This window comes from Oncorhynchus keta, chromosome 21 (assembly GCF_023373465.1).
Source record: "Oncorhynchus keta strain PuntledgeMale-10-30-2019 chromosome 21, Oket_V2, whole genome shotgun sequence".
Lineage (NCBI taxonomy): Eukaryota > Metazoa > Chordata > Actinopteri > Salmoniformes > Salmonidae > Oncorhynchus > Oncorhynchus keta.
In genome coordinates, this window is record NC_068441.1 from 51,507,766 (window position 1) to 51,534,297 (window position 26,532).

General features: G+C 42.2%; 1 protein-coding gene across 2 annotated transcripts in view; it reads right to left on the reverse strand.

Moving 5' to 3' along the window:
* LOC118400637 (metabotropic glutamate receptor 7) overlaps window positions 1-26,532 on the reverse strand; it is a 512,169-nt gene that overhangs the window by 78,181 nt on the left and 407,456 nt on the right. For both annotated transcript variants that reach the window (XM_052474151.1, XM_052474153.1), the window contains exons 8-9: window positions 2,027-2,229; window positions 418-1,150 (exon numbers count right to left, since the gene is read on the reverse strand). In XM_052474151.1, coding sequence (XP_052330111.1) covers window positions 418-1,150; window positions 2,027-2,229 — 936 coding nt within the window. The remainder of the gene's footprint in view (window positions 1-417; window positions 1,151-2,026; window positions 2,230-26,532) is intronic.

Genomic DNA, 26,532 nt, shown 5'->3' on the forward strand with positions numbered 1-26,532 from the left:
TCTGTCACCTATATACATGCACAATCTATTTGGGGATCCTCAGGAGTAGTATTTTTCCATTTCCAAGGTGTTTGTAGTGACACCTCTAGCACTGAGATGCAGTGACCTCTGAACCAGGGTCTGTAGTGACACCTCTATCACTGAGATGCAGTGACCTCTGAACCAGGGTCTGTAGTGACACCTCTAGCACTGAGGTGCAGTGCCTTAGACCGCTGCGCCAGTCGGGATCCCAAGCCCAAGGGGTTGATGGAGTCCACTTGATATTGTGATACAACATGATGATGTGGGATGTAGACAAATGGCTGGAACCACAGCTACTGGAGAAATGCTTGTAGCTGACTGTCCAGCCGAACAATGACGATGACGATGAAATGTCAAAAATATAACAATAAGAAACAGCATAAAAATCACCTTTACCTTTTCTGCAGACTGAGCTGTCCCAAAGAAGATGGGAATGAAGGCTAGCCAGACGATACAGGTGGTATACATTGTGAATCCAATGGGTTTAGCCTCGTTGAAGTTCTCCGGGACGCCCCGCGTCTTGATGGCGTACACCGTACACGTGACCATGAGTAGGATGCTGTAACCCAACGAGCATATAATCTGCAGGTCCGTGATGTCACATTTCAGGACTCCTCTGGCCTGGTCGGGGTTGACGGTTTTCTGTTCGTCATAGTCGATGATGGTGTTGGGGGGGTCCACCCCGAACCAGATAAACACCCCCAGGAGCTGAATGGCGATCAGGCAAGTGGTTATAGCCAGCTGGGAGGTCGGGCTGATCAGCCTGGGTGCAGTCACCGACTTCTTACCCTCTTCGAAGATGCGGTAGATACGGTTTGTCTTGGTGAGGAGGGCCGCGTAGCTAATACACATACCGAGACCTAGGAAGATCCGTCGGAACGAACAGACGGCGACGTCGGGCTTGGCGATCATGAGGAAGGTGATGATGTAACAGAGGAAGATCCCGGTGAGAAGGACGTAGCTCAGCTCGCGGCCCGACGCGCGCACGATGGGCGTGTCATTGTGGCGGACAAAGGTTGCCATGACGAAGATGGTGGCAATGATGCCCAGCATGGCGAGGAAGACGGGTATCACTGCCCAGGGGGAGTGCCACTCCAGCTTCACGATGGGGATGGGCTGGCATGCAGTCCTGTTGATTAGATAATTCATTGATTGATTGATTAAAAGTGAAGTTTACCCAACATCCAGAAAATCTCAAGTGATTCCATACATTGAAACTAGTTCAGTGGAGTTTGCCCTCTCCCCATCTCTCTCCTTGTAGTGCTGTACTTAAACAGCTGCAAAAACGGGTCGTTGGACTCGTGACATTGCTGGATGCCTCACTACTATGTTGCCTGTTCAGAATTCAGAAATCCACAAAGCATGGACAAATGTGTCATTTTATTGAAAGCGTATGGCGTACTATTGGTTTTCAGTGAGGAAATGTGTACTTTTATACCTAAAACATTTGAGACAATTTTACGTCATTCTTTTATGCAACCGAATGACACATCAGGTGAGATGGGTAACAACTGAGCATGTGTACACATGTCCTGACTCAAACCCGATAGTACAGTACTTTTGATTTTTTTTTTAAATAGCTTTCAATAAAACAACCAATTTGTCCACACGTTGCAGATTTCTGAACCATGAATTCACGAGCAACAAAGCAATGAGGCCTGCACCCAGCATGGCAGCTGTTCCAGTACAGCGCCACAGGGAGAGAGATGTGGTAGGGGGAAAACTCAGCTTTATGTAAGTTTATTTGACAATTCTCAAAAAACACATACAGACGACCAGAAGAAAAGCAGTGCTGTACTGCACTGTAAAACATCATATTATCAAGGAAGACACAAACATGTCACAGACTAATTTAGGGTTGCAAAATTCCTAATGACTTTACAATATTCCTGAATTTTCCAGAAATCCAGAAATCCCCAAATCCCGAAAACATGGAAATGTTGGGAAAGTTTCAGGAATTTTGCAACCCTTGACTTTATTTTTTTATAGTGTTCCTGACTGTCACCTGTTGGGGTTGGGCCTCATGTTGTAGGAGCACAGCTTGCAAGACGTTGCATCATATTGATACTGGTAGCCATCACAGGGCTCACAGTGCCAGCAGCAGGGCATGCCTTTCACTGCCTTCTTCCTCTCTCCTGTCCTGCAGGGCAGACTACACACAGAGCTGGGAATCTCTGTCTGTCCGTTAGGCCACTGCATGTCCTCAATCTGGAACACACGACGGAGGGAGATGGCTTAGAGGACAGGGGAGGGGAGGGGCATGTACCTCATTACAACATACAAGACACATACAAACACAGGAGTATAACAATGAAAAGGAGTTGTTAAAAAACAAAGCAAGTGTATCTATGTCTCTCTGTTAGCCCACTGCATGTCCTCAATCTGGAGCACAGTTAAACACATATGGAGGGTATCGTTTCGTTTTGTTTTGTTTTGTTTGGTTAGTTCGTCAAAATGATGACTCTATTGTCACTGTAAACTTCATGCATAGAGTTTTACCTAACTGGCTAACTGGCAAATACTTTACAAATAAACACTTCACAAACACTTTACAAATAAATACATTTTCCTGACTTAATGTACAATTTTTCTGTAAATATTCCCGATTACCTCGGGATATTTTTATGCTGGTGACTTCAATACCCAATGGACCCAATGGTAATGGGAGTTACTTTTATTACTGTTTACTTTTAAGTTCTTATTAAGTGCTCTGTCCTCATATTTCGATTCCATAAAGTGGTGATGAAAACATACATTCTGGATCTATTGAATGTTCATCATAATCTGCTAAATGGTAATTATTCGTCTACCTCCTCATGCATTTTGCACACAATGTATATAGACTCTAAAAAAAAAATAACTTTTTTTTTATTTTCTACTGTGTTATTGACGTGTTAATTGTTTACTCCATGTCTAACCCTGTGTTGTCTGTTCACACTGCTATGCTTTATCTTGGCCAGGTCGCAGTTGTAAATGAGAACTACCTGGTTAAATAAAGGTGAAATAAAAAATAATAAAGTAAATAAGATTCATTCCGCCATTCTTTGATTTCTTGTTTTGTTTTTTTTGTGTATTTTTTCTACTCCTTACATTTGAATCGTTTGACATTTTACTGCATCGTTAGGAGCTAGTAACATAAGCATTTCGCTGCAGCCGCTCGAGCATCTGCTAAACTGTGTACACTTCTGCTTTGAAGTGTTTTAACAAGGCTGAGTGGCCAACAACTTCCAAGGTCTTTTTCTGTTTGGACACAAAAGAGATTGACTGCCGACACACACAGAGGTGCTATGTACTGTCTGCAGGCGAATCCCTACTGGTGTGTTAGACTTTAACCGTTAAAGTTAACTAGGGCCTAGACATATCCGTGGACCGACAGATTTTCTTCAAGTAAAGCATGACTCACGACTCTTGTGTTAAAAAAAAACACTCACGACTAGTATTTTCCCTAACAAACCCACAGATAACTGTCCCTCTCCAGCTTTGACTGTCACCACTGTGAAAACCGTCTGACTGACTGTTACCTGGAGTCTGGCTGACTGACTGTCACTTGGGGACTAGGGGAATGAAAAATATCCTTCAAACTTTCCTCTGACACATTCGGCAGGATGGCTGACGGGACAAGGTCAGGCATTCCAGCACCACAACAAAAGACAAACTCAGAATAACCTAATCTACCGACTGATAGCCATCCTCATGCAGATAGAGAGAAAAACAGACTTATTTTCCTCTGTTCTCCACATCCATCTCTCTCTCTCTCTCTCTCTCTCTCTCTCTCTCTCTCTCTCTCTCTCTCTCTCTCTCTCTCTCTCTTTCTCTCTCTCTCTCTCTCTCTCACACACACATCTCTCTCTCTCTCTCTCTCTCTCTCTCTCTCTCACACTTCTCTCTCTCTCACACTTCTCTCTCTCTCTCTCTCTCTCTTCTCTCTCTCTCTCTCTCTCTCTCTCTCTCTCTCTCTCTCTCTCTCTCTCTCTCTCTCTCTCTCTCTCTCTCTCTCTCTCTCTCTCTCTCTCTCTCTCTCTCTCACACACACATCTCTCTCTCTCTCTCACTCACTCTCTCACACTTCTCTCTCTCTCTCTCTCTCTCTCTCTCTCACAGCTCTCTCTCACACATCTCTCTCTCTCTCTCTCTCTCTCTCTCACATCTCTCACTCTCACATCTCTCTCTCTCTCTCTCTTATATCACGTCCCACCCTACATCCATTCATCCCTACATTCTTCCCACTCACTCTCTCCATCCGATCGGCTCCATCTCCTTCATGCTAAGCTCATTATGGAGAGGAGCTCAGAAAATAAACTATCAACATTAGTGGGAACATCAGACAATCTAACACAGATCTCAATCTTACCATATTGTGAAATCACCTCCATATGCAGGTGATTGCAACATTAGATACTTACTATGTTATAGAAGATTGGAAAACTCTAAACAGCTTTACTAGTGTTAAGTCTCTAGTGATAGCCTTAAGATTAATCTCGGACACCTGAAATTCAATGAAATTGCTTCAGATTCTCGATTAAGTCCCGGGGGGGAAGACGTGTTAGAAAATGTACTAACAAGATTAGCCAATTTTTCTGCTCTTCAAAATGGAAACATCCAGACAGTATCAGGCTAGCCAAGTCTTCACCTCTAAAAGGAAACTTACAGACAGTATCAGGCTAGCCAAGTCTTCACCTCTTAAAGGAGACTTCCAGGCAGTTTCAGGCTAGTCAAGTCTCCACCTCTAAAAGGAGACTTCCAGGCAGTTTCAGGCTAGCCAAGTCTCCACCTCTAAAAGGAATCTTCCAGGCAGTTTCAGGCTAGTCAAGTCTCCACCTCTAAAAGGAGACTTCCAGGCAGTATCAGGCTAACCAAGTCTTCACCTCTTAAAGGAGACTTCCAGGCAGTTTCAGGCTAGTCAAGTCTCCACCTCTAAAAGGAGACTTCCAGGCAGTTTCAGGCTAGCCAAGTCTCCACCTCTAAAAGGAATCTTCCAGGCAGTTTCAGGCTAGTCAAGTCTCCACCTCTAAAAGGAGACTTCCAGACAGTATCAGGCTAGTCAAGTCTTCACCTCTAAAAGGAAACTTCCAGACAGTATCAGGCTAGTCAAGTCTCCACCTCTAAAAGGAGACTTCCAGACAGTTTCAGGCTAGCCAAGTCTCCACCTCTAAAAGGAAACTTCCAGACAGTATCAGGCTAGCCAAGTCTCCACCTCTAAAAGGAGACTTCCAGACAGTATCAGGCTAGCCAAGTCTCCACCTCTAAAAGGAGACTTCCAGACAGTATCAGGCTAGCCAAGTCTCCACCTCTAAAAGGAAACTTCCAGACAGTATCAGGCTAGTCAAGTCTTCACCTCTAAAAGGAAACTTCCAGACAGTTTCAGGCTAGTCAAGTCTCCACCTCTAAAAGGAGACTTCCAGGCAGTTTCAGGCTAGCCAAGTCTCCACCTCTAAAAGGAATCTTCCAGGCAGTTTCAGGCTAGCCAAGTCTCCACCTCTAAAAGGAGACTTCCAGACAGTTTCAGGCTAGCCAAGTCTCCACCTCTAAAAGGAAACTTCCAGACAGTATCAGGCTAGTCAAGTCTCCACCTCTAAAAGGAATCTTCCAGGCAGTTTCAGGCTAGCCAAGTCTCCACCTCTAAAAGGAGACTTCCAGACAGTTTCAGGCTAGCCAAGTCTCCACCTCTAAAAGGAAACTTCCAGACAGTATCAGGCTAGTCAAGTCTCCACCTCTAAAATGAATCTTCCAGGCAGTTTCAGGCTAGCCAAGTCTCCACCTCTAAAAGGAAACTTCCAGACAGTTTCAGGCTAGCCAAGTCTCCACCTCTAAAAGGAAACTTCCAGACAGTATCAGGCTAGTCAAGTCTTCACCTCTAAAAGGAAACTTCCAGACAGTTTCAGGCTAGTCAAGTCTTCACCTCTAAAATGTATTTTTCAGCCAGTTTCGGACCAAATATCCCCTCGAAAGATGTGATCAACCTGCAAAATTGTGATTTGTCCAAATTATCAGTGACGAAAAATCAGCGTGCAATATCAAAGTTCCTCGTTAGTTGCCGCGTCCCACAGTCTGTCGACAGCTGTGACTACCCTTTACTGATAACATCTGTCCACAAGAGATAACCTCAACATCAACTCGTGTGACAAGACTCGGTCGCAGGCGATTTAGTTCAGAGTGCCGAGGTCGCTAGTGTTTTTCGACACATTCCACTGTTGTAGCTAGTGTGTGAAACAGTCATACATCGAGGTGGTCACTGGATGGATTCAATTTATTACTATTTCTAACCAGGAGGGAAAGTTCGTCACTAAATCAGTCATTGACATGGAACACTGTATGAAATAGAACAGGATGAAAGGCTGCTACGTTGCTACATTTTAAATGATTCAACACATCTTTTTGAAGTGATGTCACCTCTGAGAGTTAGACCTGAGCAAGATGTCCATAGTTTAATCACAATGAATAAGTATGAAGATATTATTATAGCTCCTTTGTTCACCATTTAAAACTATTTAATAGTCTGGAATATTTTGTAACGGGTGTGCATCCCAAATAGCAACCTATTCCCTAGACGTGCAGTGCACTATGTTTGACCAGAGCCGTAAGTGCATTGTTCGAAAGTGCCACCCTATGTAGTGCTGGGGTTTAGAGACTCAGCCACAGAGTACTGAACCTGTCTGGCCTACATTCTGACACCTTTAAAAATGAGGAGATATATGCAGAATAGTGTCGACTCGAAGCTGGATGTCTCCTCGAAGGTTCAGAGGCCTCCTATGAGTCATCTACTGTGAGCAAATAGACACTCTCTATGGTGACACTATAGTGACACTCTCTATGGTGACACTCTCTATGGTGACAATATAGTGACACTCTCTATGGTGACACTCTCTATGGTGACACTATAGTGACACTCTCTATGGTGACACTCTCTGTGGTGACAATATAGTGACACTCTCTATGGTGACACTCTCTGTGGTGACACTATAGTGACACTCTCTATGGTGACACTCTCTGTGGTGACACTATAGTGACACTCTCTGTGGCGACACTCTCTATGGTGACACTCTCTATGGTGACACTCTCTATGGTGACACTCTCTGTGGTGACACTATAGTGACACTCTCTGTGGCGACACTCTCTATGGTGACACTCTCTATGGTGACAATATAGTGACACTCTCTGTGGTAACACTCTCTATGGTGACACTATAGTGACACTCTCTGTGGCGACACTCTCTATGGTGACACTCTCTATGGTGACACTCTCTATGGTGACACTATAGTGACACTCTCTATGGTGACACTCTCTATGGTGACACTATAGTGACACCTCTCTGTGGTGACACTCTCTATGGTGACACTCTATGTGGTGACACTCTCTGTGGTAACACTCTCTATGGTGACACTATAGTGACACTCTCTGTGGCGACACTCTCTATGGTGACACTCTCTATGGTGACACTATAGTGACACTCTCTGTGGCGACACTCTCTATGGTGACACTCTCTATGGTGACACTATAGTGACACTCTCTATGGTGACACTCTCTATGGTGACACTCTATGTGGTGACACTCTCTGTGGTAACACCCTCTATGGTGACACTATAGTGACACTCTCTGTGGCGACACTCTATGTGGTGACACTCTCTATGGTGACACTCTCTGTGGTGACACTCTCTATGTTGACACTCTATGTTGACACTCTCTATGATGTCACTCTCTATGATGTCACTCTCTATGTTGACACTCTATGATGTCACTCTCGATGATGTCACTCTCTATGTTGACACTCTCTATGTTGACACTCTCTATGTTGACACTCTCTATGTTGACACTCTCTATGTTGACACTCTCTATGTTGACACTCTCTATGTTGACACTCTCTATGTTGACACTCTCTATGTTGACACTCTCGATGATGTCACTCTCTATGTTGACACTCTCTATGTTGACACTCTCTATGTTGACACTCTTTGAGTCTGACTCCTTAAAGAAAAAAATCTTCATCCAGTAGAGGTGAGTAATCGCTGTCCTTATATCGAGAAGCTCTTTTCGGTCATTAGACACAGCGGCAAGAAACATTATGTACAAAATAAGTGACAAATATCGCAACAAAAATGGCAGCCATCTCCTCCGGCACCATTCTTCCACTGCTCTAATATAAAAGTAGACACACGCACACTGCACGGGTCAGCTGTTTGTTCACCCGTACCCGCCCGCAATAGCGAACGACACATCCGCAACCGTCTGACATTAAGTGATAAAGTGAAAATGTGAGACCTGCAAATGACCCTAACCCGGAAATATAGAACATGTAATGTCCAGTCAGAGATGACGGAACTATTTTCTGACAGGCCTTTTTACATACGCCTATGTTTTTTGCTTCTAGCTTCTTCTTCTTTTATTGGCTATTTTGTTCATCTATAATTGGATACAGCACATACAGCTTCTCTTCTGTCATTACTTGTTGCCCTAAAAGACTAAATAAACCCCCATATTTTTATTTATCCAACTAGGCAAGTCAGTTAAAATAACAAATTCTTATTTACAATGACGGCCTAGGAACAACGGGTTAACTGCCTTGTTCAGGGGGCAGAATGACAGATTTTGTTCCTTGTTAGCTCGGGGATTTGATCTAGCAACCTTTTGGTTGCTGGCCCAACCCTCTAGCCGCCAGGCTACCTGCTGCCCACCCCCCACCCTTGCTCAGCAGAATAATGTAATAAATTGATTGAATGCTTCAATCTAGTTGATATCGGTAAAGTTTACTCTTTCATCTCTGCTTTTCTCAAGATGCTGATCCATTCCTGTTCCCGAGTCAAAATGTACATTTGGTCTATACATTTACTGCAAGAAATGAATGTTGCGGTTATGGACCGTCTGTAAAGGTGCTAGCTTTATCAGTATCATTAAAGCTGGTAGTATTTCAATCACATTTAGGGGCCGTCTGTAAAGGTGCTATCTTTTACCAGTATCATTAAAGCTGATAGTATTTCAATCACATTTAGGGGGCGTCTGTAAAGGTGCTATCTTTATCAGTATCATTAAAGCTGATAGTATTTCAATCACATTTAGGGGGCGTCTGTAAAGGTGCTATCTTTATCAGTATCATTAAAGCTGACAGTATTTCAATCACATTTAGGGGCCGTCTGTAAAGGTGCTATCTTTATCAGTATCATTAAAGCTAATAGTATTTGAAGGTATTCAGTTGTACAATTGACTACTTTACTTTCCTATTTCATCCACATAAAATATACATCTAATTCGAACTGAAATCTTTTCAAAAGCAAGTTGGGTTATTTTAACAGCTATTCATTTCCTGAAAATCGGTCAAACTGATGTAATTTTAAAATAATTAATTGCATTTTCTCCCGGTCTTTGCTGAAGATCCAATGGCACTTATTGTATGAATAAGGGAGTTAAAGAGTGTTAAACCTCAATCTAACCTTCACACCATCACGGCCACCTAATCATCCCCAGCTTCGTCATTCATCCCCCTCCTCTCCCCTGTAACTATTCCCCAGGTCGTTGCTGTTAATGAGAATGTGTTCTCAGTCAACTTACCTTGCAAAATAAGGGTTAAATAAAAAAAGTGACTGTCAAATTTGATTTAATATCATGTTCACAAGCTCTATATCCAACATTGCAGTAATCAATATCAATGTACTGTCGTACCAAAAATAACATAAGAACAAAAACATAAGATACAAAAATAGGAAATAACACGAGAAGTAATCATACTATGTACAGGGTCAGTCCCAGTCCTGTGTTTACAATGTACTGGAGTGATTGAGGTAGATATCTACAAGGGTAACCATACTATATACAGGGTTAGTTCAGGATCATATTTATAGAGGTAGATATCTACAAGGGTAACCATACTATATACAGGGTTAGTTCAGGATCATATTTATAGAGGTAGATATCTACAAGGGTAACCATACTATATACAGGGTTAGTTCAGGATCATATTTATAGAGGTAGATATCTACAAGGGTAACCATACTATATACAGGGTTAGTTCAGGATCATATTTATAGAGGTAGATATCTACAAGGGTAACCATACTATATACAGGGTTAGTTCAGGATCATATTTATAGAGGTAGATATCTACAAGGGTAACCATACTATATACAGGGTTAGTTCAGGACCATATTTATAGAGGTAGATATCTACAAGGGTAACCATACTATATACAGGGTTAGTTCAGGATCATATTTATAGAGGTAGATATCTACAAGGGTAACCATACTATATACAGGGTTAGTTCAGGATCATATTTATAGAGGTAGATATCTACAAGGGTAACCATACTATATACAGGGTTAGTTCAGGATCATATTTATAGAGGTAGATATCTACAAGGGTAACCATACTATATACAGGGTTAGTTCAGGATCATATTTATAGAGGTAGATATCTACAAGGGTAACCATACTATATACAGGGTTAGTTCAGGATCATATTTATAGAGGTAGATATCTACAAGGGTAACCATACTATATACAGGGTTAGTTCAGGACCATATTTATAGAGGTAGATATCTACAAGGGTAACCATACTATATACAGGGTTAGTTCAGGATCATATTTATAGAGGTAGATATCTACAAGGGTAACCATACTATATACAGGGTTAGTTCAGGATCATATTTATAGAGGTAGATATCTACAAGGGTAACCATACTATATACAGGGTTAGTTCAGGATCATATTTATAGAGGTAGATATCTACAAGGGTAACCATACTATATACAGGGTTAGTTCAGGATCATATTTATAGAGGTAGATATCTACAAGGGTAACCATACTATATACAGGGTTAGTTCAGGACCATATTTATAGAGGTAGATATCTACAAGGGTAACCATACTATATACAGGGTTAGTTCAGGATCATATTTATAGAGGTAGATATCTACAAGGGTAACCATACTATATACAGGGTTAGTTCAGGATCATATTTATAGAGGTAGATATCTACAAGGGTAACCATACTATATACAGGGTTAGTTCAGGATCATATTTATAGAGGTAGATATCTACAAGGGTAACCATACTATATACAGGGTTAGTTCAGGATCATATTTATAGAGGTAGATATCTACAAGGGTAACCATACTATATACAGGGTTAGTTCAGGATCATATTTATAGAGGTAGATATCTACAAGGGTAACCATACTATATACAGGGTTAGTTCAGGATCATATTTATAGAGGTAGATATCTACAAGGGTAACCATACTATATACAGGGTTAGTTCAGGACCATATTTATAGAGGTAGATATCTACAAGGGTAACCATACTATATACATGGTTAGTTCAGGATCATATTTATAGAGGTAGATATCTACAAGGGTAACCATACTATATACAGGGTTAGTTCAGGACCATATTTATAGAGGTAGATATCTACAAGGGTAACCATACTATATACAGGGTTAGTTCAGGATCATATTTATAGAGGTAGATATCTACAAGGGTAAGTTCCAGTACCATATTTACAATTTATGTACTGGAGTGAAGGAGGTAGATATCTACAAGGGTAACCATACTGTAACTATACTTACAAGGGTAACCATACTTACAATGCACAGGGATACTGGAGTGATAGAGGTAGATATGTATAGGGGTAAGGTGACTAGGTATTAGGATATATAATAAACAGAGTAGGAGCAGTGTATATGGTGAGTGTGTGTGTGTGTGTAGAGTAACGATACATGTGTGTGCATGTTATATAAACCAATTCTTCCTTTGGCCCCCTCTCTTTCCAGTTCTCTGCTGCCAATGACACTTATCTCCCTCACTAGCTTTAAGCACCAACTGTCAGAGTAGCTCACAGATTACTGCACCTGTACCTAGCCCATCTATAGTTTAGCCCAAAAAACTACCTATCCCCCTACTGCATTTATTGATTGATTTATTTTGCTCCTTTGCACCCCATTATTTCTATCTCTACCTTGCACATTCTTCCACTGCAAATCTACCATTCCAGTGTTTTACTTGTTATATTGTATTTACTTTGCCACCATGGCCTTTTTTTTGCCTTCACCCCCCTTATCTCACCTCATTTGCTCACATCATATATAGACTTGTTTATACTGTATTATTGACTGTATGTTTGTTTTACTTCATGTGTAACTCTGTGTCGTTGTATGTTTTGAACTGCTTTGCTTTATCTTGGCCAGGTCGCAATTGTAAATGAGAACATGTTCTCAACTTGCCTACCTGGTTAAATAAAGGTGAAATAAAAATAACAATTATAAAAAAATGTGGTGTGAGCAAATGAAGTGAATTTGTGTGTGTGTGTGTGTGTGTGTGTGTGTGTGTGTGTGTGTGTGTGTGTGTGTGTGTACGTGTTTACGTTTGTAGCAGTGGAGGATCCTCAGAGGAGGAAGGGGAGGACCATCCTCCTCTGTGAGCTTCAGAAAAATGTAGAAAGTGAAACATTAAAAAAGTTATAATCAATTATCCTTTTTAGATAAAACTATACTAAATATCACATTTAAAAGCAAATCATTGATTAAAACACACTATTTTGCAATGAAGATCTACAGTATTCTCAGCAGAACTCTGTAGGGTAGGACCGTGGTGTATCCGGAGGACAGCTAGCTTACGTCCTCCTGTGCCTACATTGACTTCAATACAAAACCTAGGAGGCTCATGGTTCTCACCCCTTTCCATAGATTTACACAGTAGTTATGATAACTTCTGGAGAACGTCCTCCAACCTATCAGAGCTCTTGCATCATGAACGGACATGTTGTCCACCCAATCATAGGATCAGAGAATGAACTAGTACTGAAAGCATAGGCTACAGTTAGCTAGCACTGTGGTGCATAACATGTGGTGAGTAGTTGACTCAAAAAGACAATTAATCAATTTCTTCAAAAATTAAGGTAAAGAGAGAGAGAGAGATTCTGTAGTATTCTTTTCACTTACTTAGCTAGCGAATGCAGCTAGCTAATATATCCTACTCAAACACACGGCTCAAACAGAGTGGGATGCTATGTTAGCTAGCTGGCTAAGGCTATCCAACACTGGAACTCTTCCAAGTCAAGGTAAGCTTTCGGTTTTAATTTATTTATTGCCACGGGGCCCACCGGTTAACTGCTAAACTGCTTGCCGACTGTACACTGCACTGAGTGATTGTAGCAGGTTTACTAATGCATTACTTCTAGTAGCTGTGTGAACAATGACGTTTGCTAATATGGTGACAACGATGAAGGCTGTGTGTAGCAGTTAACGGTTATGATGTGAAGGTTTGGCTTCACATCATAGTTTTTTTCACCTAGTCAGAGACAGCTGATGTGTTGTGCACTGAAGTCCACAAGTAAACTGAAAAGGTGAGAGGAGGTGAGCATAGATGCGAGAAGAACATGATCATGCCGTTTGTATGAGGCTGCTATGAAAGTGAACTGTGTTTGTGTGTGATTAAGGGTGTATTCATTCGATTCAGTTGGAAGACGTTTCTTAAACGGAAGCAAACAGAACGAAATGGGGATAAACATACCTGAATTTGTCTAATATAAACTCTTGTTTGCAACTGCTGGACTAATGATTACACCCTAGATCAGCTAGAGGCTTCGCAAGAGTGTGCGAGGCGGTATTGAATGTGTCATCACCGTCTGTCACTTTGACCATGAAAATTGTTCTTTCGACCTGTGCTGTAAACATTCATTCATAGGCTAGGTTGGAGTCTAAACCGTTCGATGTTACATTGGGCTGGTTGAATGGAATATGAAGGACAGTCATCCAATATGCTGTAATAGAAATAAACCCATGCTCATAAAACAAATACTTATCCTCCCTCGTCATAAATGGCACCGATCGCCACTGGTGTTTACAGTCCTGTGAGTCTGCATGGAGACAGTGTAAAAATATAAATAAAATACAAGGGTCAACTCAGATAGCCATTTTGTTAACTATTTAGAAGTCTTATGGCTTGGCGATAGAAGCTGTTCAGGAGCCTGTTATTGTCAGAAGATGGACCTCCCATACAACTTCACCAACTCTTTCTCAAACATTAGACTGTTCTGACCCTTCCTGGATCTCCCAACTCTTTATTTTCAACTCTCCATTTCACATTTTTTTCTCTAATTCAATTAAAGTCCAACATTGTCCTTTTTACCTTCATGGATTGGTGTTACCTTTTTCTTCCCAAGTTCCCAAAAGCATTTGGCATTTGGCAGTTGGCGTGTATTTGGCACTCTGCACTTAGGCCCTATAGCTAGGCTTATAAATTGCACAAGAATAACACATTAATGGATTTTTTAAAACATTGTTTTCTTTGTTCAACCCACCACCCTCCCACCCGTCGTTCATCCACACAATATTTCATGAAGATAACCCGTCTGTCCAGCGGATATCACCGCAGGGACGTCAATAATGCACGCACACGCACACACGCCTATCACGAGTCTTGGAAATGCCACTGTTCTGATATAAACACACACACACACACACACAGAGATCATCTATTTCTGTTTAAGGTGATTGACATGCTCCACATCTGCCAGTGTCTCAGTTAGGAACATTGCTGTAGGAGTGACTATGTCAAAAACTTTTGACACAACTGCAGATATAACCGTATAGTCCCCAATTCTCGAACTGCAGTAATGGGACCAGGGAAATCTGATCTAAGGTAAATAATGGGACCAGGGATATCTGATCTAAGGTAAATAATGGGACCAGGGATATCTGATCTAAGGTAAATAATGGGACCAGGGATATCTGACCTAAGGTAAATAATGGGACCAGGGATATCTGATCTAAGGTAAATAATGGGACCAGGGATATCTGATCTAAGGTAAATAATGGGACCAGGGATATCTGATCTATGGTCAGTAAAGGGACCAGGGATATCTGATCTAAGGTCAGTCATTACTTACCCTACATATAAAGATTTGCTGACATTTCCAGCACTTTCAGGGATAAGACAGATCAATATTCATTATCTACTGTACCTAGTTAATCTGAGGTGTCAGATGAGAAGCCAGTTTAAAACCATCGGTCATCATACTTGAAGAAAAACAAGTAAACAACAAGTTAACACCCAGTAAACATCTGTGTTGGTAAATGATCTACTAAAATAGTTTTACTGTAGCCAACATGTGGGTCTTTAGAACATAATGCCATATGGCTTCTGTTGTATGATTCCAATAATTCAATTCAATTCAAATTTTATTTATAAAAGCCCTTCGTACAACAGCTGATATCTCTAAGTGCTGTACAGAAACCCAGCATAAAACCCCGAGCGGCAAGCAATGCAGGTGTAGAAGCACGGTGGTTAGGAAAAAACTCCCGAGGAAGGCTAAAACCTAGGAAGAAACCTAGAGAGGAACCAGGTAATGCGATTTCCACATCATTTGCTGTATATTGACCCAACACAATCCAGTGAAGCTGGAGTTAACCTCTTGAACATCTGGGGGCAGTATTTCATTTTTGGATGAAAAACGTTCCCGTTTTAAACAAGATATTTTCTCACAAAAAGATGCTCGACTATGCATATAATTGACAGCTTTGGAAAGAAAACACTCCGACGTTACCAAAACTGCAAGGATATTGTCTGTGAGTGCCACAAAACTAATGCTACAGGCGAAACCAAGATGACATTTCATACAGGAAGTGAGACAGATTTTTGAGGCGCTGTGTTCCAATGTCTCCTTATATGGCTGTGAATGCGCAAGGAATGAACCTACACTTTGTGTCGTTTCCCCAAGGTGTTTGCAGCATTGTAACGTATTTGTAGGCATATCATTGGAAAATTGACCTTAAGAGACTACATTTACCAGGTGTGCGCTCGGTGTCCTCCGTCGAAACTATTGCGTAATCTCCAGGTGCATGCATTTTTCCATTTTGAACAGAGGAGAAACCAAACTGCCACGAGTGACTTATCATCGAATAGATATGTAAAAAACACCTTGAGGATTGATTCAAAACAATGTTTGCCATGTTTCTGTCGATATTATGGAGTTAATTTGGAAAAAAGTTTGCGTTGTAACGACTGAATTTTCGGGGGTTTTTGATGAACAAAACGGAGCGATTTCTCCTACACAAATAATATTTTTGGAAAAACTGAACATTTGCTATCTAACTGAGAGTCTCCTCATTGAAAACATCTGAAATTCTTCAAAGGTAAATTATTTTATTTGAATGCTTTTCTTGTTTTTGTGAAAATGTTGCCTGCTGAATGCTAGGTTTAATGCTATGCTGGCTATCAATACTCTTACACAAATGCTTGTGTAGCTATGGTTGAAAAGCATTTTTTGAAAATCTGAGACGACAGTGTTGTTAACAAAAGGCTAATAAGCTTGTGAGACAATATATTTATTTCATTTAATTTGCGATTTTCATGAATAGTTAAAACCTATTAAGGCTATGCACAATACTGCCACCTTTGGAGGAATTGCGTGCCCATTGTAAACAGAAAAAAATGCTAATATATGCATATAATAATTATTATTGAATAGAAAACACTCTAAAGCTTCTAAAACCGTTCAAATTATGTCTGTATGTAAAGCAGAACTCACAGGGCAGTCATTCTCCCAAACTCTCTCTGTCATCAGGAAAGTTGGGCCAACTTTGACGTCATCGCACCCACCCTTCCCAACCAGCTACGGATCTGGGAACAGTTTCTATGTCTTCGGCGAGATGTCTTCTTTCAATAGGGCGTTTCATTGTGAAAATCCCGCGATCTTTCACCCTTTGGCGGACAAAAACCTTGGTGTCACGTGAAAATACATGCACTCTCATGCGCACGTCGCGCCTGGAGTTCCCTGTGTTCCAGGAGTCACTACACGATGTCAGTTTGTCTGTTCGAGTTGAGAATTGTTTTGCACGTTTAGAACATCCTAAAGCTTGATTCTGCACTTAGTTTGACCAGTTTAGTCGACAAATAATATGTGATTTTTAAGTTTTGATGCGCAACCCCTCGATTTTTGGCTGCATTCCAGCCGGAATTTGTCGTGTTTGATAACCCAAAGACACACGACTTGAAACCAAACACTATTTTTGGTAAGTATTTGGTAAGTCCTTCCACTACTTCTGATCGAAGACCATCAAAGGTAAGGGAATATTTATGTGGTAATTTTGTGTTTCTGTTGACTCCAACTTAGCGGAGAAATATTGCTAATGTCTGAGCGCCGTATCAGATTATTGAAAAATTACCGATTTCTGTAACGTTAAAAAGAAATGTGACAATGCGATTGCATTAAGAAGGAGTGTATCTTTCTAACTATATGTAGAACATGTATATTTAGTCAACGTTTATGATGTGTATTGCTTGTTATCTGGCGTTATCTGGTGGAGTTATCATAATTTCTCCGGACATTTTAGTAGCATTTTTTGAAGATGGCGTCATTGTAAACAGAGATTTATGGATATAAATTGCATATTATTGAAAAAAAAACATACATTTACTGTGTAACATGTCCTATTACTGTCATCTGATGAAGATTTTCAAAAGGTTAGTGAATTATTTTTCTTTTCATCCTGCGTTTGTAATTGCATCTTTTGTTCGACAAAATGGCTATTTAAATTAGCTGTGTCTTTGGTGGTGGTTTGACATAAACATGTGCTATGTTTTCGCCGTAAAACATTTTAGAAATCTGACTTGCTGGGTAGATGAACAAGGTGTTTATCTTTCATTTGAGCTATTGGACTTGTTAATGTGTGGAGGTTAAATATTTCTAAGAATATTTTTGCATTCTGTGCGCCACTGTTGAGCGGAGGGGGGTGGTACCCCTTGGGGAACCTGTACCGTTAACCTCTTAATTAATAAAGAAACTATACTTGAATAGACTAACAAAACCAAGGATTGTGAAAAACCAAAAACAGCCCTATCTGGTGCAAACACAGAGACAGGAACAATCACCCACAAACCCCAACACCAAACAGGCTACCTAAATATGGTTCCCAATCAGAGACAATGACTAACACCTGCCTCTGATTGAGAACCATATCAGGCCAAACACAGAAACAGACAAACTAGACACACAACATAGAATGCCCACTCAGATCACACCCTGACCAAACAAAACATAGAAACATACAAAGCAAACTATGGTCACAACTATGGTGTGACAGTACCCCCAAGGTGCGGACTCCGGTCGCAAAACCTGAACCTATTGGGGAGGGTCTGGGTGGGCATCTGTCCGCGGTGGCGGTTCTGGTGCTGGACGTGGCCCCCACTTCACCATAGTCCGTGGCCTCCTAACCACGGTGACCCTTCTAAATACCCCACTGGACAGAGGGGCAGCTCGGGACAGAGGGGCGGAAGCTGTGGCAGTTCGGGACAGAGGGGCGGAAGCTCTGGCGGCTAGGGACAGAGGGGCGGAAGCTCTGGCGGTTCGGGACAGAGGGGCGGAAGCTCTGGCGGCTCGGGACAGAGGGGCGGAAGCTCTGGCGGCTAGGGACAGAGGGGCGGAAGCTCTGGCGGCTCGGGACAGAGGGGCGGAAGCTCTGGCGGCTCGGGACAGAGGGGCGGAAGCTGTGGCGGCTCGGGACAGAAGGGCGGAAGCTCTGGCGGCTCGGGACAGTGGGGCGGAAGCTCTGGCGGCTCGGGACAGAGGGGCGGAAGCTCTGGCGGCTCGGGACAGAGGGGCGGAAGCTCTGGCGGCTCGGGACAGAGGGGCGGAAGCTCTGGCGCTTCTGGGCTGAGGGGCTCTGGCGCCTCAGACTCCGGGCAGCGCCGGACAGGCGGGAGATTCCGGCAGCGCCGCAGGCGGGAGACTCCGGCAACGCTGGACAGGCGGGAGACTCCGGCAGCGCCGGACAGGCGGGAGACTCCGGCAGCGCTGGAGAGGAGGAAGGCTCTGGCAGCACTGGACAGGCGGGAGCAGCTGTAGGGATGAGACGGAGAGACAGCCTGGTCTCCCGGTCGCCCTGCCAGTGCGGCGAGGTGGGATAGCCCGCTCTGGGCTATGCAGGCGAACCGGGGACACCATGCGCAAGGCTGGTGCCATGTAAGCCGGCCCAAGGAGACGCACTGGAGACCAAATGCGTAGAGCCGGCTTCATGGCACTTGGCTCGATGCCCACTCTAGCCCGGCCGATACGCGGAGCTGGTATGTACCGCACCGGGCTATGCACCCGCACTGGGGTCACCGTGCGCAGCATAACACGGTGCCTGCCCGGTCTCTCTAGCCCCCCGGTAAGCACAGGAAATTGGCGCAGGTCTCCTACCTGGCTTCGCCACACTTCCTGTATGCCCCCCCACAATACATTTTTGGGGCTGACTCTCGGGCTTCCTACCGCGCCGCCGTGCTTGTCTCTCCAACTTCATTCTCCTATAACCCTCTCGCACTGCTCCAGCGAATCCCAGGCGGGCTCCGGGACTCTCCCTGGGTCGACCGCCCAATCTCTTCCCAAGTCGTTGCTCCTGCTGCCGCTGCCTGTCACCACGCCTCTTGGTCCTGTTTTGGTGGGTGATTCTGTAACAGTTTTCTTGTGTCGAAGGAGAGGCGGACCAAAATGCAGCGTGGTTATTATTCATGGTTCTTTAATAAAGAAACTATACATGAATAGACTAACAAAACAATAAACGTGAGAAAACCTAAACAGCATTATCTGGTGCAAACACAGAGACAGGAACAATCACCCACAAAACCCAACACCAAACAGGCTACCGAAATATGGTTCCCAATCAGAGACAATGACTAACACCTGCCTCTGATTGAGAACCATATCAGGCCAAACACAGAAACAGACAAACTAGACACACAACATGGAATGCCCACTCAGATCACACCCTGACCAAACAAAACATAGAAACATACAAAGCAACTATGGTCAGTGTGTGACACACTACAGGAAGTCATCTCTTTTGTTTCAAGAGATTGGGGTTGTTAGCTCAGTTGGTAGAGCAAGAGGGAGTGGGTTGGGTAGAATGTATGCACACATGACTGTAAGTCGCTTTGGATAAAAGCGTCTGCTAAATGGCATATTATTATTATTATTATTATTATTATTATTATTATTATTATTATTATTACAAACAAATAACTGAGAACTCTTGGTTCATCAACAAACTGTCTCCAATGGATGTTGTGCTGGCAGACAGAGGCTTTACTGTGAGGGAGTCGGCACTTCTAAAGATATCTGCCTTCACTAAATAAAAGTCACAACTGCCTCCTGAGAAAATCTAATCCACCAGGTGTCCTGCTGCTATAAGAATACATGTGGAGAGAGTGATATGACTTGTGAGGAACAAGTACACAATCCTCCAAGGAACGATCCCAATTACCCTTTGTCAGGGAGCCCCAGGAGATTCCTCTGGATCATATTGTTCAGGTGTTCAGCCCTTTGCAACATGTGCCCCTTCGTTGTCCCCTTTGAATGAACCTCCCCTTTTGTGCTCACTTTGCAAATAGCTGTCACTAAAATATTTTTTCAGTATTTTTTTATGTAAAAATGTCTAACTATTCACCAGTAGTCAATTTGTTGCCATTTTAGCAGATTCCATTAATAGTTCATCAATAATCAATTTATAAAAATGTTATCAGATGCTATTCGTCTGAGTTTTGATCAATAGTCAATTCCTTGTTCACTAATAATCAGATCTACCAGACCATGTAAATACCAAATGTTGTAGTTAATTGTACCCTCATATTCACTACAATAATCCATTTACAACTAAAGACAAACCTTTTCTTGTGAAATTCTTATTTTCAGTTCAAAGAAGAGCAAACAATCTGAGGGTCCATTTTTGTGACAACAATTAGCAACACATTTTGGGTTATTTTTTTCTCATGTTTATGAGTCAACAGCCACATTGAACGTTATGTCGTAGAGGTGGTCTCCCTTGTATTTCTGGCCAACACAAGAACAAATTAGATTAAATCCGCCAATGTGTTTCCAACCAAATTACATAAATTGTACATCCACAATTGATTCAGTTTAGTTCCAATGAAAGGTTCAAGCTTGAATCATTAAATAAAAAAGTATTATTAACATATTTCAAATCAACAAAAACAAACCTACCTGCTTACCGGAAGGTTCTAAATTAATCATAGATGGTATGCGCAGCTCAGTGAACCCTTTTCCCAAGAACTGCTGGGAGCACACCGTTTTTTATGAATTCCACAACCTTCTGGTAAGCAGTCTCAAAGAAAGAGAGGTCGTACCGAATGTGCTCGACAAGTAACTTGTGTGGACTGCAGACCACAAAAGGCACAACACTCTACCTCTGCCAGGTGCATTTGGGCTTGAACCTGGCACATGTACAGTGGCAAGAAACAGTATGTGAAGCCTTTGGAAATAACTGTGTTTCTGCATTAATTCATCATAACATTTGATCTTATCTTCATCTAAGGTCACAACAATAGACAAACACAGTCCGCTTAAACTAATAAAACACAAACAATTATACATGTTCGTGTCTTTATTGAACACGACGTGTAAACATTCACAGTGCAGGGTGGGAAAAGTATGTGAACCCTTGGATTTAATAACTGGTTGACCCTCCTTTGGCAGCAACAACCTCAACCAAACGTTTTCTGTAGTTGCGGATCAGACCTGCACAACGGTCAGGAGGACGTTTGGACCTTTCCTCTTTAAAAAACTGATTCAGTTCAGCAATATTCTTGGGATGTCTGGTGTGAGCTGCTCTCTTGAGGTCATGCCACAGCATCTCAATCTGGTTGAGGTCAGGACCCTGACTGGGACACTCCAAAAGGCGTATGTTCTTGATGTTCATCAGTTTAAATAGACAAGAAAAATGCAATACTTTGCGTGTTATTAGTTTATGCATGCTTTGTTTGTCTATTGTTGTGACTTAGATGAAGATCAGATCAAATTGAATTACCGATTTATGCAGAAATCCAGGTAATTCCAAAAGGTTCACATACTTTTTCTTACCACATGTACATATGCTCTTTTTTCAGTGCCATTTTGCCAAGCAGAATGATGGATATTTGCATCCTTCAGCCACTGAGCTGCCCTTTTGACTGAAAGGGCACTTAATCTCGAGGACTCCTCGACCGTGGCATTCACAGGACAGAACACTATGAGGAGATGCACCGAGCCCAGGAACACACTGGACCGAGGACTCCTCGACCGTGGCATTCACAGGACAGAACACTATGAGGAGATGCACCGAGCCCAGGAAAACACTGGACCGAGGACTCCTCGACCGTGGCATTTCACAGGACAGAACACTATGAGGAGATGCACCGAGCCCAGGAACACACTGGACCGAGGACTCCTCGACCGTGGCATTCACAGGACAGAACACTATGAGGAGATGCACCGAGCCCAGGAAAACACTGGACCGAGGACTCCTCGACCGTGGCATTCACAGGACAGAACACTATGAGGAGATGCACCGAGCCCAGGAACACACTGGACCGAGGACTCCTCGACCGTGGCATTCACAGGACAGAACACTATGAGGAGATGCACCGAGCCCAGGAAAACACTGGACCGAGGACTCCTCGACCGTGGCATTCACAGGACAGAACACTATGAGGAGATGCACCGAGCCCAGGAAATCACTGGCCCGAGGATGAGACCAGAAGCTTCTAGATAGAAATCCTGATGAAAAATCATTGAGTTCAGCTTGGTAGGCTGATCTTGCCTCTGGCTCATTTGAAGTTTCCCATCTGAAGAGTGAAAAAAAAAATCAAAGATTAGTATGCAAAGTGTTTAATCTGTAGTTCCAGTTTCAGCCACCAGGTGGTAATGTAGTTATGGCAGGGATTCAATACTCATTACTTATTAACAATGCTACTTCACTGACTCTTTCCTCAGCTCACTATTCCACAGGCTATTCCAGGGTTATCGCATATATTGCCTCGTCATCACTTCATATTCATTCTACCTTGTTACGTCTGTGGAGAACTGACACGCACCTGGGTGTCATATCCCCTTTATTAGAAACGTGAATTCTCTGTGACCTGACTGCCTCACCAGAAGCAGAAACCGTCACTCTCCCTGCCAATTGGTCAAGTCACACCCTAATCTTTGCCTGATTCCTAGTCTCCTCCTCTATCATCAAACACTGGGAAGCAAGACCCTGCAAGGACTCTTTAAAAGATTGTGAACTCAGAATACAACCTTGCAATGGGTTTAACGTTGTATAAAAATGTTGATTGAAAACTATTTGTGTTTGGAGGAAATACAGTGTGCATCTTTTATAATGGACTATTCCTGTCCTGCGTATTCCACATACCTGTGTATTCCACATACCTATGTATTCCACATACCTATGTATTCCACATACCTATGTATTCCACATACTTGTGTATTCCACATACCTATTCCTGTCCTGTGTATTCCACATACCTATTCCTGCCCTGTGTATTCCACATATCTATTCCTGCCCTGTGTATTCCACATACCTATTCCTGCCCTGTGTATTCCACATACCTATTCCTGCCCTGTGTATTCCACATATTTATTCCTGCCCTGTGTATTCCACATATCTATTCCTGCCCTGTGTATTCCACATATCTATTCCTGCCCTGTGTATTCCACATACCTATTCCTGCCCTGTGTATTCCACATATCTATTCCTGCCCTGTGTATTCCACATACCTATTCCTGCCCTGTGTATTCCACATACCTATTCCTGCCCTGTGTATTCCACATACCTATTCCTGCCCTGTGTATTCCACATATCTATTCCTGCCCTGTGTATTCCACATATCTATTCCTGCCCTGTGTATTCCACATATCTATTCCTGCCCTGTGTATTCCACATACCTATTCCTGCCCTGTGTATTCCACATATCTATTCCTGCCCTGTGTATTCCACATACCTATTCCTGCCCTGTGTATTCCACATACCTATTCCTGCCCTGTGTATTCCACATACCTATTCCTGCCCTGTGTATTCCACATACCTATTCCTGCCCTGTGTATTCCACATACCTATTCCTGCCCTGTGTATTCCACATATCTATTCCTTCCCTGTGTATTTCACATACCAATTCCTGCCCTGTGTATTCCACATATCTATTCCTGCCCTGTGTATTCCACATACCTATTCCTGCCCTGTGTATTCCACATACCTATTCCTGCCCTGTGTATTCCACATATCTATTCCTGCCCTGTGTATTCCACATATCTATTCCTGCCCTGTGTATTCCACATACCTATTCCTGCCCTGTGTATTCCACATACCTATTCCTGTCCTGTGTATTCCACATATCTATTCCTGCCCTGTGTATTCCACATACCTATTCCTGTCCTGTGTATTCCACATACCTATTCCTGTCCTGTGTATTCCACATACCTGTTCTTCCGTTAAACGGAGCTGATTAAATCTCTCGGCGTTCTCCAGCATCAACGTGGACAAATCCCACTGAAGCATTTTGCTCTGGTAAAGGCTTGGCAGTGGTGCAGGCAAGTGGAGTTCCTTATCTGATGGTTTGAGGGTAGAGTTGGATGGGAGAGAAGAGCAGGCTTTCTTTCTTCCGGAGAACATCCTGCTGAGTTCAGTACACTGCACCTTCTTAACGGCCTCCACACTTGACTGGCCCCACTCATATGGCCTGTCAGTGCATGCCTGCCCATTTCTCAGATCCACAGCTGCCAATACCACACACATCAAGGCAACAGCATGGGAACATGCCTCTCTAAGGCCAGCCTTGCATGCGCAGTGTGCCATCAGCACGGTTCCATCCTGTTGTACAGTAAGTCAAGATTCAGGCTTTGTCAATGATTTACCTGTAACAAGGAAACCACTTGTCACTTCGACTCTGTTGAAAAACAGTCTGTATTTGGGGGATGCGACACTTACGGTGCTCTACCCTACATGTTTAAAATTACTGCCAAATTTGACATTTCCTGATAATTACATCTAGGTCTAACTTATACACAAACATATACTGTAAACGTTTATAGAACAGAAAGATTTCCCTGACCACAGGCCAGTGGCTTAAACAAGTTGGCGGGAACACTATAACAGTCACATTACCCAAGTAGAGTTAGTTTATTTATCGGGAACACTATAACAGTCACATTACCCAAGTAGAGTTAGTTTATTTATCGGGAACACTATAACAGTCACATTACCCAAGTAGAGTTAGTTTATTTATCGGGAACACTATAACAGTCACATTACCCAAGTAGAGTTAGTTTATTTATCGGGAACACTATAACAGTCACATTACCCAAGTAGAGTTAGTTTATTTATCGGGAACACTATAACAGTCACATTACCCAAGTAGAGTTAGTTTATTTATCGGGAACACTATAACAGTCACATTACCCAAGTAGAGTTAGTTTATTTATCGGGAACACTATAACAGTCACATTACCCAAGTAGAGTTAGTTTATTTATCGGGAACACTATAACAGTCACATTACCCAAGTAGAGTTAGTTTATTTATCGGGAACACTATAACAGTCACATTACCCAAGTAGAGTTAGTTTATTTATCGGGAACACTATAACAGTCACATTACCCAAGTAGAGTTAGTTTATTTATCGGGAACACTATAACAGTCACATTACCCAAGTAGAGTTAGTTTATTTATCGGGAACACTATAACAGTCACATTACCCAAGTAGAGTTAGTTTATTTATCGGGAACACTATAACAGTCACATTACCCAAGTAGAGTTAGTTTATTTATCGGGAACACTATAACAGTCACATTACCCAAGTAGAGTTAGTTTATTTATCGGGAACACTATAACAGTCACATTACCCAAGTAGAGTTAGTTTATTTATCGGGAACACTATAACAGTCACATTACCCAAGTAGAGTTAGTTTATTTATCGGGAACACTATAACAGTCACATTACCCAAGTAGAGTTAGTTTATTTATCGGGAACACTATAACAGTCACATTACCCAAGTAGAGTTAGTTTATTTATCGGGAACACTATAACAGTCACATTACCCAAGTAGAGTTAGTTTATTTATCGGGAACACTATAACAGTCACATTACCCAAGTAGAGTTAGTTTATTTATCGGGAACACTATAACAGTCACATTACCCAAGTAGAGTTAGTTTATTTATCGGGAACACTATAACAGTCACATTACCCAAGTAGAGTTAGTTTATTTATCGGGAACACTATAACAGTCACATTACCCAAGTAGAGTTAGTTTATTTATCGGGAACACTATAACAGTCACATTACCCAAGTAGAGTTAGTTTATTTATCGGGAACACTATAACAGTCACATTACCCAAGTAGAGTTAGTTTATTTATCGGGAACACTATAACAGTCACATTACCCAAGTAGAGTTAGTTTATTTATCGGGAACACTATAACAGTCACATTACCCAAGTAGAGTTAGTTTATTTATCGGGAACACTATAACAGTCACATTACCCAAGTAGAGTTAGTTTATTTATCGGGAACACTATAACAGTCACATTACCCAAGTAGAGTTAGTTTATTTATCGGGAACACTATAACAGTCACATTACCCAAGTAGAGTTAGTTTATTTATCGGGAACACTATAACAGTCACATTACCCAAGTAGAGTTAGTTTATTTATCGGGAACACTATAACAGTCACATTACCCAAGTAGAGTTAGTTTATTTATCGGGAACACTATAACAGTCACATTA